The sequence below is a fragment of the Apiospora phragmitis genome (genome assembly GCF_038363925.1).
Source record: "Apiospora phragmitis strain CBS 135458 chromosome Unknown utg000004l:1.0-3135199.0:1.0-3139288.0, whole genome shotgun sequence".
NCBI lineage: Eukaryota > Fungi > Ascomycota > Sordariomycetes > Amphisphaeriales > Apiosporaceae > Apiospora > Apiospora phragmitis.
This window is the reverse complement of record NW_027117402.1, coordinates 437,652-453,225: the sequence shown is the minus strand read 5'-3', so window position 1 is coordinate 453,225 and position 15,574 is coordinate 437,652. Positions and strand designations below refer to the sequence as shown.

General features: G+C 51.8%; 4 protein-coding genes across 4 annotated transcripts; 2 read left to right on the top strand and 2 right to left on the bottom strand.

The window, feature by feature from the left end:
• Positions 1–1,119: 1,119 nt before the first annotated feature.
• PG994_003304 (uncharacterized protein) lies at positions 1,120–1,904 on the bottom strand (the record flags this gene model as incomplete). The annotated part of the gene is made up of 2 exons (XM_066854713.1): positions 1,120–1,719; positions 1,800–1,904. 2 exons carry the CDS (start codon positions 1,902–1,904, stop codon positions 1,120–1,122), a joined length of 705 nt encoding a protein of 234 aa, XP_066718991.1.
• Positions 1,905–6,784: 4,880 nt separating this feature from the next.
• On the top strand, positions 6,785–8,271 carry PG994_003303 (putative white collar 1 protein; the record flags this gene model as incomplete). The annotated part of the gene is made up of 2 exons (XM_066854712.1): positions 6,785–7,869; positions 7,938–8,271. 2 exons carry the CDS (start codon positions 6,785–6,787, stop codon positions 8,269–8,271), a joined length of 1,419 nt encoding a protein of 472 aa, XP_066718990.1.
• A 1,349-nt stretch (positions 8,272–9,620) lies between these two features.
• PG994_003302 (hybrid signal transduction histidine kinase A) lies at positions 9,621–13,429 on the bottom strand (the record flags this gene model as incomplete). Its single annotated transcript, XM_066854711.1, has 10 exons — positions 9,621–9,837; positions 9,891–10,036; positions 10,090–10,414; positions 10,468–11,122; positions 11,256–11,432; positions 11,535–11,783; positions 11,839–11,878; positions 11,937–12,320; positions 12,378–13,342; positions 13,390–13,429. 10 exons carry the CDS (start codon positions 13,427–13,429, stop codon positions 9,621–9,623), a joined length of 3,198 nt encoding a protein of 1,065 aa, XP_066718989.1.
• A 1,476-nt stretch (positions 13,430–14,905) lies between these two features.
• On the top strand, positions 14,906–15,202 carry PG994_003301 (uncharacterized protein; the record flags this gene model as incomplete). The annotated part of the gene is made up of 1 exon (XM_066854710.1): positions 14,906–15,202. The coding sequence occupies one exon, from the start codon at positions 14,906–14,908 to the stop codon at positions 15,200–15,202; it is 297 nt and encodes a 98-aa protein (XP_066718988.1).
• Positions 15,203–15,574: the final 372 nt, after the last annotated feature.

Here is a 15,574-nt window from a genome sequence, read left to right as displayed (position 1 = left end):
CGTGGCGTACTTGCTAGTACATACGGATGCACTTTCTGGTTCCTCAATTGCCACCGAGTCGTGTGCGGGAGATCGAACCAATTGTTCTCTTTCGTCCGACCGTAGTGTCCAATTATACCCTTTTCGAGATGGTGCGCCGATTCCTCTTAAGCTCGTTTTAACGAGGATAAATTTTTGCGCAGCCCCGTTCGCTCCAAGTCTGCTGCTGTTCGCTGACTTTCCTGATTTAAACCGGCGGCGCCATTAACAGCTCTACATCTTAAGGTTTACACCTGCCCTATTACAGCTTAACCAGTTTATACTCCTATATATCAGAAAGGGCATACATAATATTATGTCTATAATCCGAATGTAGAGCTTGGTGATACCCTTGAATCGGCTACGAAGGCAGAACGTGAAGGTGTTTTGGCACTCCACAGTGTGGGGTCAAAGCTCTGTCAGAAAGTGTGGGGTGCGGACCAGAAGAGACGTGAACCTTCTGTCTTAGCTGCGTGCCAGGGAACCATCCCCCACTACGAACGGTCTTGGACTATGATCGGCCCCTGCACTTCTTTTTGTCCACGCTTTTCTTACTGCACTGCTGACAGAGAACGAGCCCAGTTGCATTCCGAATCCGCGTAACGATGGCTCTCCTGAGCTATGTAACTGAGGCAACGATAGGCTGCATTTATTGTGATGCTTCTTTGGATATTGCATAGTAAGATGGAAACAAGTGCCGGTTAAACAAATTTAGTTATATTACGTGTCTCGGTTACTAGTAGATGTTTTATCTGTACTGAGTAGAATTGAAAACTAAACACGTGCTCTGTTCTTATCAGCTACATAAAGGAAAGCCCGCCTTGGCTTCACAATCTGCCGTTATCCAGTAATGTTCGTGGATATGAATTTTCGGTATTGAATTAAGAGGTCTGCTACGCCAAAGCAGAAATGAATAACCCAGTTAGAATAACTCAATGACACCTCGCAAGCCCTGCCAGATTCTCACTCTACAAGTTTGGCGCTCTAAGCCTGAAGTGAAAGCATTAAAAATCAACCGCGCTTATGTTTAAGTACGGATGAGGATGGCGGCTTGATGTAACCCATCTGTTCATTGACCCAACCAAGCTTGAACTCTATCATCTACCCTGATCTCGTCCATCGATTGAGCGTGTCGTCAACCATCATTCGCTGCTGTCGTGCGACGTTCTGTAGATACACCCTCATCTGTGCCAGCTCCTTTTTGGCGGTGGACATATCCTGCGCCATCATCCTGTCCACGTTTTGTTCTTCTTCCGGCGGTGATGTCGCTGTCGCTTTCGTTGTCGCTATGGCTGTGGCTTCTGCTGCGGCTGCCGTCGCCGCCGCTTTAATCTCGACTAGTCCGCGTTCGTGTAGTTGCTTCTGGTATTGGTGGTACTGCTTCTTTTGCTGCGCGGTCGGGATCGCACTCCGCGAGTTCTCCGGATGGTGATGCACATTCTGTCGCGGTGCACCCCATTCCGAGGCATGAGCAGTGGAAGAAAAAGCTGATGCTGGTGACGGCTGTGACGTGGCGGCAGCTTGACTCGAGCCCGTAACCTCTAGCACCCCTCCCGCAGGTTGTTGGTTGAATGGCGGGTCGTTGGGGTTGTGTCGCGTCTCGGGCAAGGGCGGCGGCGGCTTTATCGTCACACCATATGGTTCGTATCCCACCATCGGGGTGCCCAACGCGGCCGCTGTAGGCACGATTGGTGGTACAGCCTGGAGATGATTATGGTAGAGTTGCTAACCATTATCAAGCTTGCTCGGCGGGATTAGCTTCTTCTTGTAATAGGGCAGACCTGCTTTCCGCAGGCTAACGGATGCGCATATACTGCTGAAAGATTGCTTTGGAGGCCCGGGCCTTGGAGCATGTATGACATGCCTCCGTTAGCAAAGAGGATCATGTTATTGAGTATGATCTGCTGGTCGAGCTCGCGTATAGTAGGGTCCGTGATATCGCAGCTTTCCGAGTAAAGAGTTGTACTATCCTATAATAGATTCGGCGAAGAGTTTATTCTGGATGTGGTATTCGAGTAGTCCATGATTAATTTCAGGAAAGTGTTTGCAGTACCATAACTCGATGTGAAGCTAGTAATAATAGTAATTAGACTAATTAGTAGAGGTGTGTCTCTGAAATCCCACGACAACTCGACCTGAAGCCAAACGTCCAGCACAGTTATTCAATTCAATCTGGCATAGCAGCCAAGAGTCAATCTCTGACCATTCAGTTAGCAAATGCGCAAGTGACGTCAGTCGCTTAGAAAAGCTACGTCAGGTTACGCTTTCTTGATCCGGAGGGACCCCGAACACTTGCTGTAGGGTGGCCGTATATGGCACTCCTGCAGGACAATTCGATATTGCAAATCGTGAGGGGTGCATGTCTGTTACTCATTGGAAAAAATGTAACACACCCAAATTAGAAGGGCTTCGACTCCTGGGAGACTGATTGGGTGGGAGGGGGAGACGCGCTACTACATACTTCGATCGGTAGATTGAAATTGACCGAAGTAATCATTGCATTGAAGGCATTGGCGTCTGGTAAGCCACAGGGAAAGCGGCTGTACTAGGTGGAGTCGTGCTTCTTGTTCTACTGCAGGCAGAGCTTGAAACAACAACTACTGCCCTGCGTAACTTCTCCGACATAACTGAGCAGCGAGGAAAAGAACGGTTTCTCCTACGTACCGACGACACGCTGCATGGCATACGCCGACGACCGACAACATAGACCCAAATCCGACACGGCATGGCAGCGAGCACAACAGGTGCGAGGACAAAGCTCCCGACTTGGTCACGGCAGCATGAAGACCAATTGCTACCAACACTACAAGGCGACCACGCTTCCGCATAGCAAGAGAGACGACAGCATAACGACCACGATCGCTATTTGAAAGTTGCGAATTGCCAGCGAACCCGAAGCACGCCGGCACGCAGGGGCTCCTTATGGCCAACGAGGCCACCCAGCCCTCACGAAACCAGCGTGATAGACATTGCCACGGCCGACCTGCACGCGTCATCGCACGGTAAACGCACCCCCACCGACGGTTCCCCACCCCGCAGCCGAGCACCACCACTGCGTGATCCATAGCGTAAAGAATCGACGAGACTGAAAGTTCCAGCGAATTGGCAAGGGCAGAGAATGGAGCACTGGCGGTCGGCATGTACGGGGCGAGTGAGGCGTCTACTATGATTATTCGAAGAAATAGCGTGATAACTTGCACATGCAAGTCTTTTTATCAATTCAGGGAACTTGGAGAGCATCGTTACGGTGAATGGCAAGAGAGCCATTTACGAGTATTTCTCTAGGTAGTCGTCCTTGATCTCTACACTGACTCGAGGTTCGCCTGCATGCTTCCCCCCATAATGGCATTGCGATGAGCCTAGGGTTATGATGTGAGATGGATAGACACATTAAATCGTTTCGTTGTCCGCGTTAACGTCTACCCCTAGGATACCTATATTAAGATGCAATCGACGCTCACTTTTGCGTGACTCTGTATCCAGCAAGCATTTATGTAGGTCTCGTGTGGCCCTTCGGTTACAGGAGTAGCCTCATTCTGCGCTGCGAAGGCACTTTTTCGTTGCGTCTGTGCCACGTCGGCTCGGTGTCTGTCGCGGGCGTCGGTTGGTGTGAATATGTGAAGTCGATAGCACTCTTAAGCGTGCCTAGGTGTGCGCTCTGTACGACGTTGCAGAGAGGTGCTATCAAGCCCACAGGCAGAGCCGAATGAATGCAGGCATTACTTTCCGGTGCGCGACATCCGGCCTTGTGTGGTAAGGGCTAGGTGTTGCGACGCTCGAGCCAGCTGAATCGCTTCTCTCAGCTCCGTATATGTCATGCCAATTCGCCAACGCGTCCTCAGTCACCCACCCGCGGCCACTCCGAGCAACGACCTCGAGCTTTGAATTCATTTAGCACACGTGCGCACTCTGTTTATCGACCCTCGGTTCGGAGGCCGGTTCTCTCGTTCTAGCCGCTTATTGCACGCCTCGGGTATGCGACCGCTATCAACAATTTGCAAGTTTGTATCGACTATTGCCCTCCTGTGCACGCCGAGTAGTAGTTGTAGGACGCCGGTGTAGAGAAGTGCACTAGCTATGCCTATAGAGACTACGAAATCAGCAGCTGCATCCATCCGAGTCATTTTTTGGCAAGACCTAATACTGTTCGTGCTTCCTCCCTTCTGGGCCGAGAAACATTTATAATTCCTAAACTGGCGCTTTGTAGAATGTCCACCTAGGCAGATTTCTAAAGCCGATGCCTCACTGAAGCCTCCTATAATACCGTCGCCGTTCGAGTAGCAGAGACTCGATGACCTTAATGCGTTGTTTCCCGGCCAAGATCGACAGGCTAAGAGTTGACCGATCCGACCCCGAATCTTCTTACCAGCTTGTTTCGTCTTAAGTAGACCGAAACACCTCGATTCCGTTTCTATAAACGCTCGTATAAATTTGTCGGATACTAGACTTTTCTGTCCACGAGCTTCGCGAACTCCGCCGCCGCCAAAATAGCTCTTGCCTTTATTAACCCCGCCACCTCTTTCCTAGAATGCCAACGAGGATCCTTACTTACTGGCCGTAATGATCGCGCTGGTACAAGAGGCCGAAGTGAGGGAAATAAAGGTGGAAGTGTGCATTCTTACGGTATCGCAGCAAAAAGAATGAACATATCAGTCCGGACATTTTCTCCGTCTATATAATAACACTGCTTGATGCGCTCTCGGCCATGTTTTGCGACCTAAGCGATGCCCGTAAATCCCCTTAATATCGGCTTTATTATTAAATATAAGAAAGGGCGTCGTGTTTATCGATATAAGTATACGTACGTTGCTCGGATGGCTCGTCGGGGGCCTGTTTGCGACTTACGCGTAGGAGGCCTAAGGGCTCGTCTAGGCGCTGCCGCCGAGGACTGCGCTGTTCCGGAGTTCTTCTAATTGCTGGGCGATATTTTGAAGCGCGGTGGTGAGCACAAGCGCATAGTCCACTACTGTTTAACTAATTAAGTATAACCCTTACTACTTTATCTAGAGTTATATATATAATGCTAAAAGTAAATATTGATTAATATTAATAATAGAGTTCTTTACTATATAACGTAGCGCCATGTGAAGGGTTATTGTGCTAGCGGTCGCTTGTTTTTCTATAACCTATCTCTAGGCTTTGTCGTTACTAATTTAGTAGAACCCCTAATTTGTACAGTGTTAGTAGTAGGGGTTAAACAGTATTAGTTAAGAGCAAAAAGGCCGGGTAAAATATAATAGACTTTTAAAACCGCGATCATAAGAATGTATGCCAGAATTAAGAATCGCATACATGTTTGCCGGCAAGAAACCCGACAGTTATAGGGTTATACTCGTAAAAACTCGAGAAAGCATAACTAATGCCGAGCTCACTCCGGCATTAAGATACTGCCCCATACCCCCACGTCGCATAGGTCTAGACTCTTATCGCTAAAGGTTAGGGTGGTAAAAATCCCCTGACGACCCTAGAGGCTATCTACGCACTAGTTACTAACGGCCGCGCTGTTGCTTAGTTTTTAGGCAATCTTTTATTGGTAAGCATTTCCGCGGCACGTCTCTGAATAGGCGTAGCCAACCCTAAACATAGTACGGATGTAGACTAGCACTTTGCCACCATAATTTCCTTCGTTATTACTTTTGGTGCGGACCTAAATGTCCGCTATCCCGGCTAATATGTGTAGACGGGCTTCCAGTTCTACAAACATATATAAGATAAATACCATGTGACGTTTACTGTGAAGTGAACTTCAAACTCGTTAAATGTACTGCTCTGCGGGTTATTAAACCACTTGTAGTATTTAAAGCTATTAAGTCTAGTTTTATAGTCGGGCATAATATCAGCTCTCTATCACACCGTTAACATCGGCAACTAATCAACACTTGTACATCTAAGATATATCCAGTTGTTATAAGACTGCTTAATGTCGTTAACTACTTTATCTCCGCCTTTTCCGTTACATCCTTGATGCTAAGTGTCCGATAGGGCCTGCCGACTTCAATATCAGTACTGGTACGTAAGGGACGACTCTGGCAACGCCAAGTTAATTACTGGGGTCAACACACGAACATGCACTAAAGCTCAAAGCGATCTTAGCACCCTAGCCGCTATATCGATCTCCCATGTGTTTGAATATTCGTTACTTCAACAGGCCGGAGAGGAAGCCTCCTGGGATGAACCCCATAATGCCTGTTAGCCTTTGAAACTGGGGGATGGCTTAGACTTAATACTCAGCCTGAACGGTAATGCCCCTTTGCCGTCTGTTTCACCTCCTTCCTATATTGGGCTCTCCCCCTATTCATCGTATGATGTGGACAGTGGATTGTGCTACCCACCATACAATGCCGCATTCCCATTCTCCCAACCGCAAGGCAGCCTGGCGTCAGCCCCTGGAGAAACATGGCCATTCGAAATCACTCTCGCTCTGGCGCTGCTCGAGAGCCGACCTAATCCGCAACTCGATCCTAGCACCACGCACTTCCTACTGCCCTTTGTCGTCACAGACGCATCGGACCCCCTCGACAGGGTTATATTCGTTTCGGACAACTTTTTGGCCTTTACTGGCTATACTCGCGATGAGGTGATAGGCGCCAACTGCCGCTTCCTCCAGTCTCCAGACGTTGTGGTTGTGCCCGGGGCTCCAGACAGTCCGTCAGCAGCTCGTCCGCTTACATCCTGAAGCAGAAGGTTGCCGAGCGGTGTGAGACCGAGCACAGCATCACCAACTACAAGAAGTCGGGGGGGGGCTTTTATAAACCACCTGGCCCTGATGCCCATCCCGTGGGGACCGACCTTGGCACCTCGGTTTCTTTTCGGTTTCTCCAACTGTTACGATATCTCTCCACCTGCTGTGAGGTGCCAGTCAAGTTTGGACACGCCGTCTTGCCTGATCAGCGAGCAGAACTCGCTCGCGAATGGGCTGAATCCGACGCCAGCCCCTGCGGTCGGGTGGTCTGACCCTGCAGTCGCCTCTGTCGGCCAACATGGCGGTGCGATCGCGCCGGCCGTCGAACTCATGAGTGTGGATCTCAGCGACGAGTCCAGGGATGTCAGCAGCGAGGTTTCGGGCCAGCCTCTGGACCTTAACTGCTGCATTCAGTACTTACAAAACGTCAACATCTCATCAAAAGCCAAATGTTGGAATAGGACACTGCTCGAGGACATGAGTGCGTTGGTGCAAGTCATGTCGCCCAAGGGAGTGATTGTCTGCACCTCTTCGTCGCACCAGACACTTGGTTACGGTACCAGTGACCTGATTGGCGAGTCTCTGGATGTTATATATCAACCTTCGGATGTCGCTGTGTTGATGAGAGAGTTTACGAAGGCCGAGGCATTGGAATCGAACCTCACCCTGCGGTTGAAAGCGCGATCTGGTCAGTACATGTGGTTCCAGGGCACCTGCTCTATTCAGACCGACAGCGGTCGGCGCTGGGTCACCACCACGCTTCTCCAGCAGCCCATTGCACCCCTCAGCAACCGCGCCCTTCGCAGCGCCGACGAGCGTTCCAGAAAGCACGGCTTCTGGGTCTCGCTGTCGACATCGGGCTTGGTCCTGCACCTGTTTGGGGACCCCCGAAAGCCGTTGGGCATACCCGCAGAAGACCTGGTTGGGACGACGCTCCAGGACCTGATTCAGCAAGACGAGGCCCGGACCAAGTTCGAGAACCTGCTCACCCGCGCGCACGAGGGCGCTGTCGTGTCGTCGACGTTGACCCTCCTCAGTGGGCGCGGTCACCGTCTCGAAGCTAGCGTCGTGGTCTACCCGGGCCCGCTGGGCGACCGCCGACGGCCGTACTACCTGCTAGCCCACTGCAGCATCCTGCGGCCGCCCGACCGGCGACACAAAGCCTCGTCGTCCGTGGACACCAGCACCAATAAGAAGTGGACTGCGAGTAACAGCACCACTCCACTCCATTGACCAGCAAGAAAGCGCCGTCCCCATTGCCGGGCGGCGGCGACGACGACGACGACGACGTGCTGCGAGGCCTCGACACGGAGGGGTGCGGACCGCTTATCTACGAGATCCACCGGCTGCGGGCGGCGAACCGGGATCTGCACAAGGAGCTGGAAACGCTCCAGAAGCGCGACACGCCACGGCGGCGGTTTCGGCGGCACGGCGGCGACCCGGCCCAAGGCTGCGCCAACTGCCACACCAAGGTCTCGCCCGAGTGGCGCCGCGGGCCCGGCGGCCTGCGCAACCTCTGCAACCGCTGCGGACTGCGGTGGGCCAAAACGCGCGCAGTAGGCGGTATTTGACGCACACGGTGGACACGGTGGCCACGCCGGCAAGCCTGGACACGGAAGAAAAGCTCGTTAGGGTCTGTGCTTGCCTGGATTTTTGGCAGGAGGCGGCGAAGCGACTGTGAAGCCATTCATAATTCGGGAGTCGTATGGGATGGGCGATGGGCGATGATGGGAAGATAACGGACAGATAGTCGCCCCGATGGCAATGCACTTCATTCGTGTGCTTTTGGCGGATTCAAGGCATGGAAGCTGATATTGCAACTGTAGATGTGTAGCGGGCAACAACATGTAGCTGGCTATTACTGTACGTAGACCTAACAAACAATTATACATATAGCCTAGGCCACGGCAGGCCTGATCATTATTAGGTGAGGTAGCGATTGTCTAGGTAGGCTTGAGTAGGGTAATGCTTTGTTTTTGGGCGAAGCTGAAACGCGTGCGATAGGTCAATTAGATTGGACGACAGGAATCATGACCGTCACTGTGGGTAATAGATATCTGTTTATCCAAACGACCCATAGAGCTGGATGTTAATTCCTGTTCCTGGGACGGCCGCAACGCAGGCTCTGGAGGAGCAATTCCCCACCCAGCATCCTCCCTTCGGTGTGTCTTGAAGAGAAGTTCTTGCGCAGCAGGAAGATTGGATAGTTGACCCTAATGGCGCGCCAGGTCGCGATCCGGCTCCACGTTAATAATGGTATGTTCTAGGGGACTTGTAATGCAATTCTCCATCGTCCCCAGCCCCCGAGCCCGATTGTGCTAAACCCGCCGATCCTTCGCTGCAGCTTACTGATGTTCAAAGTGGAACATCGACCATACGGCTACACCTTCATCAGCAAGGGGACACTGTCGGATGGTCTCGAGCGACTACAGTACGAGTTCATCTCTTCCACTCCTGTCGGCACTTCGGCAGAGAGCAGCAGCAGTTACGGAGGCAGCTCATGGGGCTCTCTCTCACGACTGCCGTCCTCTTCACCACCACATGCGGAAGGGAAGCACTGCTCTCGTTTCTACGGGAAACAAAGCTTCCCTTTTGCTAAATTCACTGAACAAGAAGTGTATGAGTAACTGACTGAGCGTTAGAATTTCTGGTCCATTACTCTTCCGGCTTTAGAGGAGCAAGCCCTCATCAGGGCTAGGTTTGTCTCATTGTCTTTCATTGCCTAGGAAGCTGCATACGGACAATAAAAGTGATTCGAGAAATGAAATAAAATAAAGCCATTGGCTATCTGAGTGTTTATTGGCGGTCAGGGACAACGCGATGCCCGGGAAGACCAAAGTATGGATGATGGGATACCCGGCGGCTTCTTTAATCATCCCCCTTGAACTGGTCACGAGCTGGGTATTTAGTCCAAGTTGCTCTAGAACAGCGCCGCCAACGTCTCAGAGAGGCGCTTGAGCTGGGCGGGCTTCGTCATGTATACGTCGATCCCGCTCGCAAACGCCTCCTTCTGCGTGTTTGCACCGGCTAAACCAGTGAGAGCAATGATCTTGGCGGCAGGAAGCGCCCTGTCTTTCTCCAGTTCTCGTATCCTAAGGGTTGATCTGCGGAATGGGAAGGGAACAATATCAGACAAGCTGTCTTCGCGAGCAATACGTTGATGGGGAGAGAAAAGCAAGAACGAACTCACTGTAAACCGTTCATAACGGGCATGGATATATCCATAAGAATGCAGCAGTAACTCTCTGGATGGCTTTTGTAGGCTTCATACGCCTCCAGTCCGTTGCTGGCTGTCTCATACGACTTCTTCAGTTTTTTCATAAAAGCCACCAAGATCTACTAGGATTCAGCACGAAATGCCACAACAGGGGCTTTTGGGCAGTACTTACCTGCAGGTTTATCCTGTTGTCGTCCACGAGCAGAATCTTCTTGTCGTGAGTTCTCTCACTGCGCCTGGTAAGTGACGCCGGACTCGGCGCCCGCGACTCGACTTTCATCTCTGCCGGGGTATCGCCTATCCGTAGGAGCTGGACACCAGGCTGTGGGTACACATCTTGTGCGCCAAGGTGGCTTTTTTGAGCCTGGCCACTACTGGAGCTAGTGGAGGATGGAGGCTCTGTTGCCAGGGGAAGAAAGTCCGGTGATATGGCTTTCTGTTCCTTCCATCTTTCAAGAGCCAGTAACAGACTAGACGCTACCTTGCGAGGACCGGCTCTGCGAAATATTAGCAATCGTGGAATGCCGGCAAATGGAGAGGGAAAACAGACGGCATGCCGATGAATTCAAAGACGTGGCCTTGACCCCGTTCTTTTTGCAACTTCACAAAATAGCGGGCAACCATGACGTCTTGGCAAACTACCACCGCTGGCTTGACGACACCTGTCGACCCTCGGATGGTCCCTTCTTCCACTCCCACAACGCCATCGCTGCACAGAATAAGGTCCGCACGGAGGTCGCTGGTGCCTTCGACAAGCTCAAGCTGCAACCATTCGCGACACAGTATTGCCATACTCTCGGCTTCTGGCAATGGTTGTTGCCCTGGTAAGCCTCTCCCGTCCATCTCTTTGTCGAACCCCAGGAGACGGACGCGGAGCCCTCTCAACTTATCCACCTGAGCGTTCAGAGGATCTGGTGGGCTCTCCCCGTCCGAAGGGTTGATCAATGGCAGCGTGACAGTGACTGCTGTACCGACATCTGGCTCGCTCATGACATCCACAGTACCGCCTAATAGTTGGGTGGTATGTTGGACCAATCTCATCCCTATACCAGTTCCCTGGTCTAGAGCATCTTCTTGGGTAAAAGCGTTGAAGACATTATGCTTAACGAATTGCTTGCTCATGCCTCTACCTGAGTCGCTGATCTTGAGCTTGATCTGCTCCAAGGAACGGCCCTTCCTAGTTTTTTCGGTGTTTTTTCGAAGGTCTATCGATACGAAGCCAGATTTTGTGAATTTCACTGTCGCGCATCATGTTAGTATATGTTGGTACAGAAGGTGGAGATCAGGAGGTCATGCATGCGTTGCCAAGGATATTCATAACCACACGCCGAAATGCACCCGCTTGTGTATGGGATCGCCAGCTGTGGGCAGGTGATATTGAAAGGTAGATTTTGATATGGTCGCCCGACGGTTTCGGTCCGTAGATTTGCTTCGTCTCGGCTGGATCCAACGAGGCATCGAACCTGCGATGGCCGTACGCCCATTCTCCTGCTCTCGATGCTGATATTTCGTTATCTGTCAAAAGTCAGTGGGTTGGTCAGATGTCCTTGAGGAGAATAGATGAGGCGGGCCGCAACAGGCACCACGCCGACACACGACCCAAAAGACCTTGCTTACAGCTATGACCGACGAACATGGTGTCGACGCTCTCCTCAATCAGGCCCGCAATGTCGATATCAGCGGCCAAACTGCTTTGCATCGACTGGAACAAGCGTTGCCGACCAACTGCCATTGTCCGGTTTCTGCGGTCCCTAGACAGCTGCGGCGCGTTCTTGGTAAAACGATTGATCTTGCTAAAATCAAGCAAGTGGTCAATCACATCCAAAAGTGTACGACCGCAGGCACCCAAAGAGTGCAGTGCATCTCCTGCAGTCCGACATGTGAGTTGTTGCAAATTGCGTGGGGAAAGGAGCAAACATACCTTGAAATGAGTCTAGGGGAGTATCACCAAGAAGCTCCACCTACCGATACAGTTAGTGATCAGGCTGGTGAGACGGAAGATATGGTCAAGTCACCCACAGCCGCCAAAATACCATGTAGAGGTGACCTCAACTCGTGGCTAATGGAGTTTAACATGTCGGACTTTGCCTTTTCGGCCAATGCCGTATCGAGACGAACGAGTTGGCTCATAATGGTCGTGCCAAAGGCTTTCAGATAGCTGAGCTCGCCGTGCTCTGTAAAGACACGCACCGGCGACTTTGTCCACGCGAAGATGCCTGAAACCCATCTATCCTTGTTGAAATCCCAAAGCGGGAGAAACAGAATGCTTCGCGCTTCGGAGAAGGCAGCATGGAGGTCCGCATCGTAGGACCGGCGGGGCAGGGCCGATTTGGAGACAGACTCTGGCGCGTTGGCAGACTCTTGCATAGCGATATGCCTGATCTCATCTTCTGATGATTCGCCCTGTAAGTCTAGGGTCAGTAGTGCAGAGGAGGCTCGGAGGATAGGACGAGAGTTTACACTTAAGCTTATTCCCTTGTAGTCAAATACGAAGGTCTTGCCGTTGGGAAAGCGTCTGGTTAGTTTTGCAAGAAATGCTTCAGATACCGAGATGATAGGTTGGTCGGGAGTGGCTGCACCATCGATACAGCTGGCATTTGATGTGGAAACCCCCAAGAGTGGACACCTGCGACTTTCGGCCTCGTTGCCTATGGGTTTTGCACCAATAGCTTCATCTCCAGAAGTGTCTGACGAACCACTTCTATCCAAGTCGGATGAACCGGCCGTCCGGTCTCCAGCATTCGTGGGTACTAAGCCACCGTAGGTGCTGATCGAAGCGTCCAGGCATAAGACACCCTCGACTTCTATGGCCTCCCGAATGATGTTTGCTGCTTTGCTGAATATGCCTTTGACCGCTTGATCACGCAAGTCGTCAGACGACACCACAGGGGATTGCGGATGCGGTAAACCGTAGGGTCGCGGCGAAGAACCGGTCCTGGTCCCTCCAAGTTGCCGGTCGTCTTGCAGACTCTGCTGATTGGCGTTTAGGACGGCTTCCTGAGCTTCGGGTTGTTTTGGCTTGACCATAGAGCCCAACCAGTATTGGGAAATGGTAGACTCTCTCTCGGCGAAACTACTAATCCCTCGTACCATACGGTCGCTTCGTTTCAGACCCTCAGTTGCTCTTATAGACTCGAGATAGTCTGTAACGGCGCACGAGATATCTCGCATAACCTGAAGGTGTTCCGCGTCGATAGCATCGCGCGGCCGGTCGTCGTAGACACAGAAGACGCCGATGTTGATGCCTTTGGGGGTCCGAATTGGCACGCCAGTGTAGAAGCGATGGTAAGGCGCACCTCTGACATGAAAGCAGTCTCGATAGCGTGGATGCTCGGCGAGGTCAAGAATTGTAGACACAGGTATCGCCGAAGGAGTGCTGCTGGGGTGTTCCTCTTTCGTCGTGCCAGGGACATCTCGTGCAGGCACTAAGACGTGTTCGCAATTGAGTCTTTTCGAGAAAACGTTTTCCCACCAAGCACCAGGCGAGTTCCACCTCCGCTGCTGGGGTACATAGGGGAAATCCGTGTAGCTTCGGCCACGACGTACTCCTTATGACGGTCGAAGGTCGATATGGTGCCCCGTGAGCCTCCCAACCTGAGTACGCCAAGTTGTATGAATGCAGATAGTATCGGGTCGCGACATAGCGAGGATGAGGGTAGCCGAGGAGTATTGCACTCCGAGTTGGGATCCGAGTCGGGACTTTTGACTATTGGTGGTTCTTGATTCAAACCTTGGCCCTGTTGCGTCGTTGGTTCCGCGCCCGATGCATCGTCAATTAGATCGAAGCTTTGGATTGATAATAGTCAGACCAAGGAGGAACAAGGAGGAACAAGCGAGCGTGATAGATTGTCATACAGTTGCGATGCGAACGTGTAGGCCGCACGCTCCCTGGCCGATTCCGAGACTTTTGCTATGGCGTTTTACCGCGCAAGTCTGCAACTGAAGGACTGACGTAAGAAGTGAGGGGTGAGGGTGGAGGCGCACGGAGGCGCGCAGAACGACTGTTAATTTGAGTAATAGGATGACCTGAATATTTCTCGATGACTACTTATATGGCAAAAAATAGAGTTAAAACATTTCCCAAGGACGATAATGAGGGTGCCGGGTGGCAACAATAGAATGATCTAGATCTTTAACCTTTTTTCGGCTTTAACTGCGCTCCTGCTCAAGGATCAATTGATGCGGGTCTGTAGTAATCTACTACCCAAAGTGGGGGTATCAGAGTGTCGACCATATTAGCACGAATGGGGCGAGTATGCAGCAGTCTTGCTGCGCGACGTGTGTTGGAGTGAGAAGGGCAAGCATGGACCCTGCGACATTCATTCTCCACAGACGGTCAGTTCATCGGGCCAAACACCCAGCGGCCCACCATCAGGCGTGTTATAGGTCACGTCACAGTTAAGGATGGCGATCTCACCGTGTGCCTAGTCTTACACGCGTCTATCGTGTAGCCCCAGGAGGTACAAGCCCGTAAATTGCCTGTTGTACTTTCTACTGCGCAATAGACTATGGTACTGTGGAAACGCACTACCAACGCGCTGACTTACGGCTCTGCTCTTAGCGTGGAGGCGGCGCTTTGATGAGCTGCGGCTACGGTACTGTCCCGTTTATTTCGATGACTCGGACCAGCCGATTGCAGGCCGCATGTCAAGTGCCGCTGAACAACCGAGTCAAGAAAATATTAAATCAGACAAAATACCACGGTTGGCAGATCTCCAGCCCCCACATCGCTGGATGCTGATTAGATCATACGTTATAGGAAGCCAACCACGTTTATGGACATAATAACAGTAAAATTCATTATGGGTGTTCTCGTGGCCCATCTTAGGGTCTCGGGCCGTCCAGCGCTATGTTCTGACAAAGCCCTGGGGCTGAGATGGCACGACAAGGGGGAAAGGAACGGCTCGGAAGGCATGATCAATATCTTCTAGCCTGGAGGCGATTCTTACATGAACAAATTCAGCCAGTTTCGGTCTCGCCCAAAGTTCATGGGCGGACGTTTTGTGTGGAGCCATGTACCATCAGAATTCTCGAATGTGCCCTCATGCCTTCATTGCATTACGGGCATCCTTGCCGCCGTCAACGTCCCCATAGCCTGCAGAGCCGCGTCGCCTTCTCTACGCATCGCTACCGGAAACATCCACTGTGTCGCGACATTGCACGAGACGAACGAGCAGCCGCGGTCTACGCGCAGGTCGGCGGTCGTCTTGACGCTGTCCAAGACAGTGGCGAACGCTCCCAATGTTATCTTCATCGGAAGGCAGGAGCGCTTGCAAGCCAACTAGAATATAATAAGGCTGGCCTCGGAAGGGAGGAGTGGTTGCGCATCGACGCGGGATAACAGCAGCATGGCCCTTGTACAGACAAACGTGTAGACGTCCGAAAGTATGCTAAGGCCGACTGGCAGGACCGGTCTTCTTGTAATGGGACAGCCAATCCCAAATATTCGCCAGGTCGCACGGTGCGTCATGGGTGAGCGGGATTTCGATCAGGTTTTCATGGACCCGTGGCAGTCGGCTTGGTGGAGAAGTTTCCGCTTCTTTCGAGGCCGTCGATCGGTGGGGATTGTGGAGGCGGGGTTTTCGGTGCTTGGTTAGTTCGCGCGGGCACTAGCTTATAGGGGAGTGGATGGATAGAGTTAATTTAGCGTCCGATCC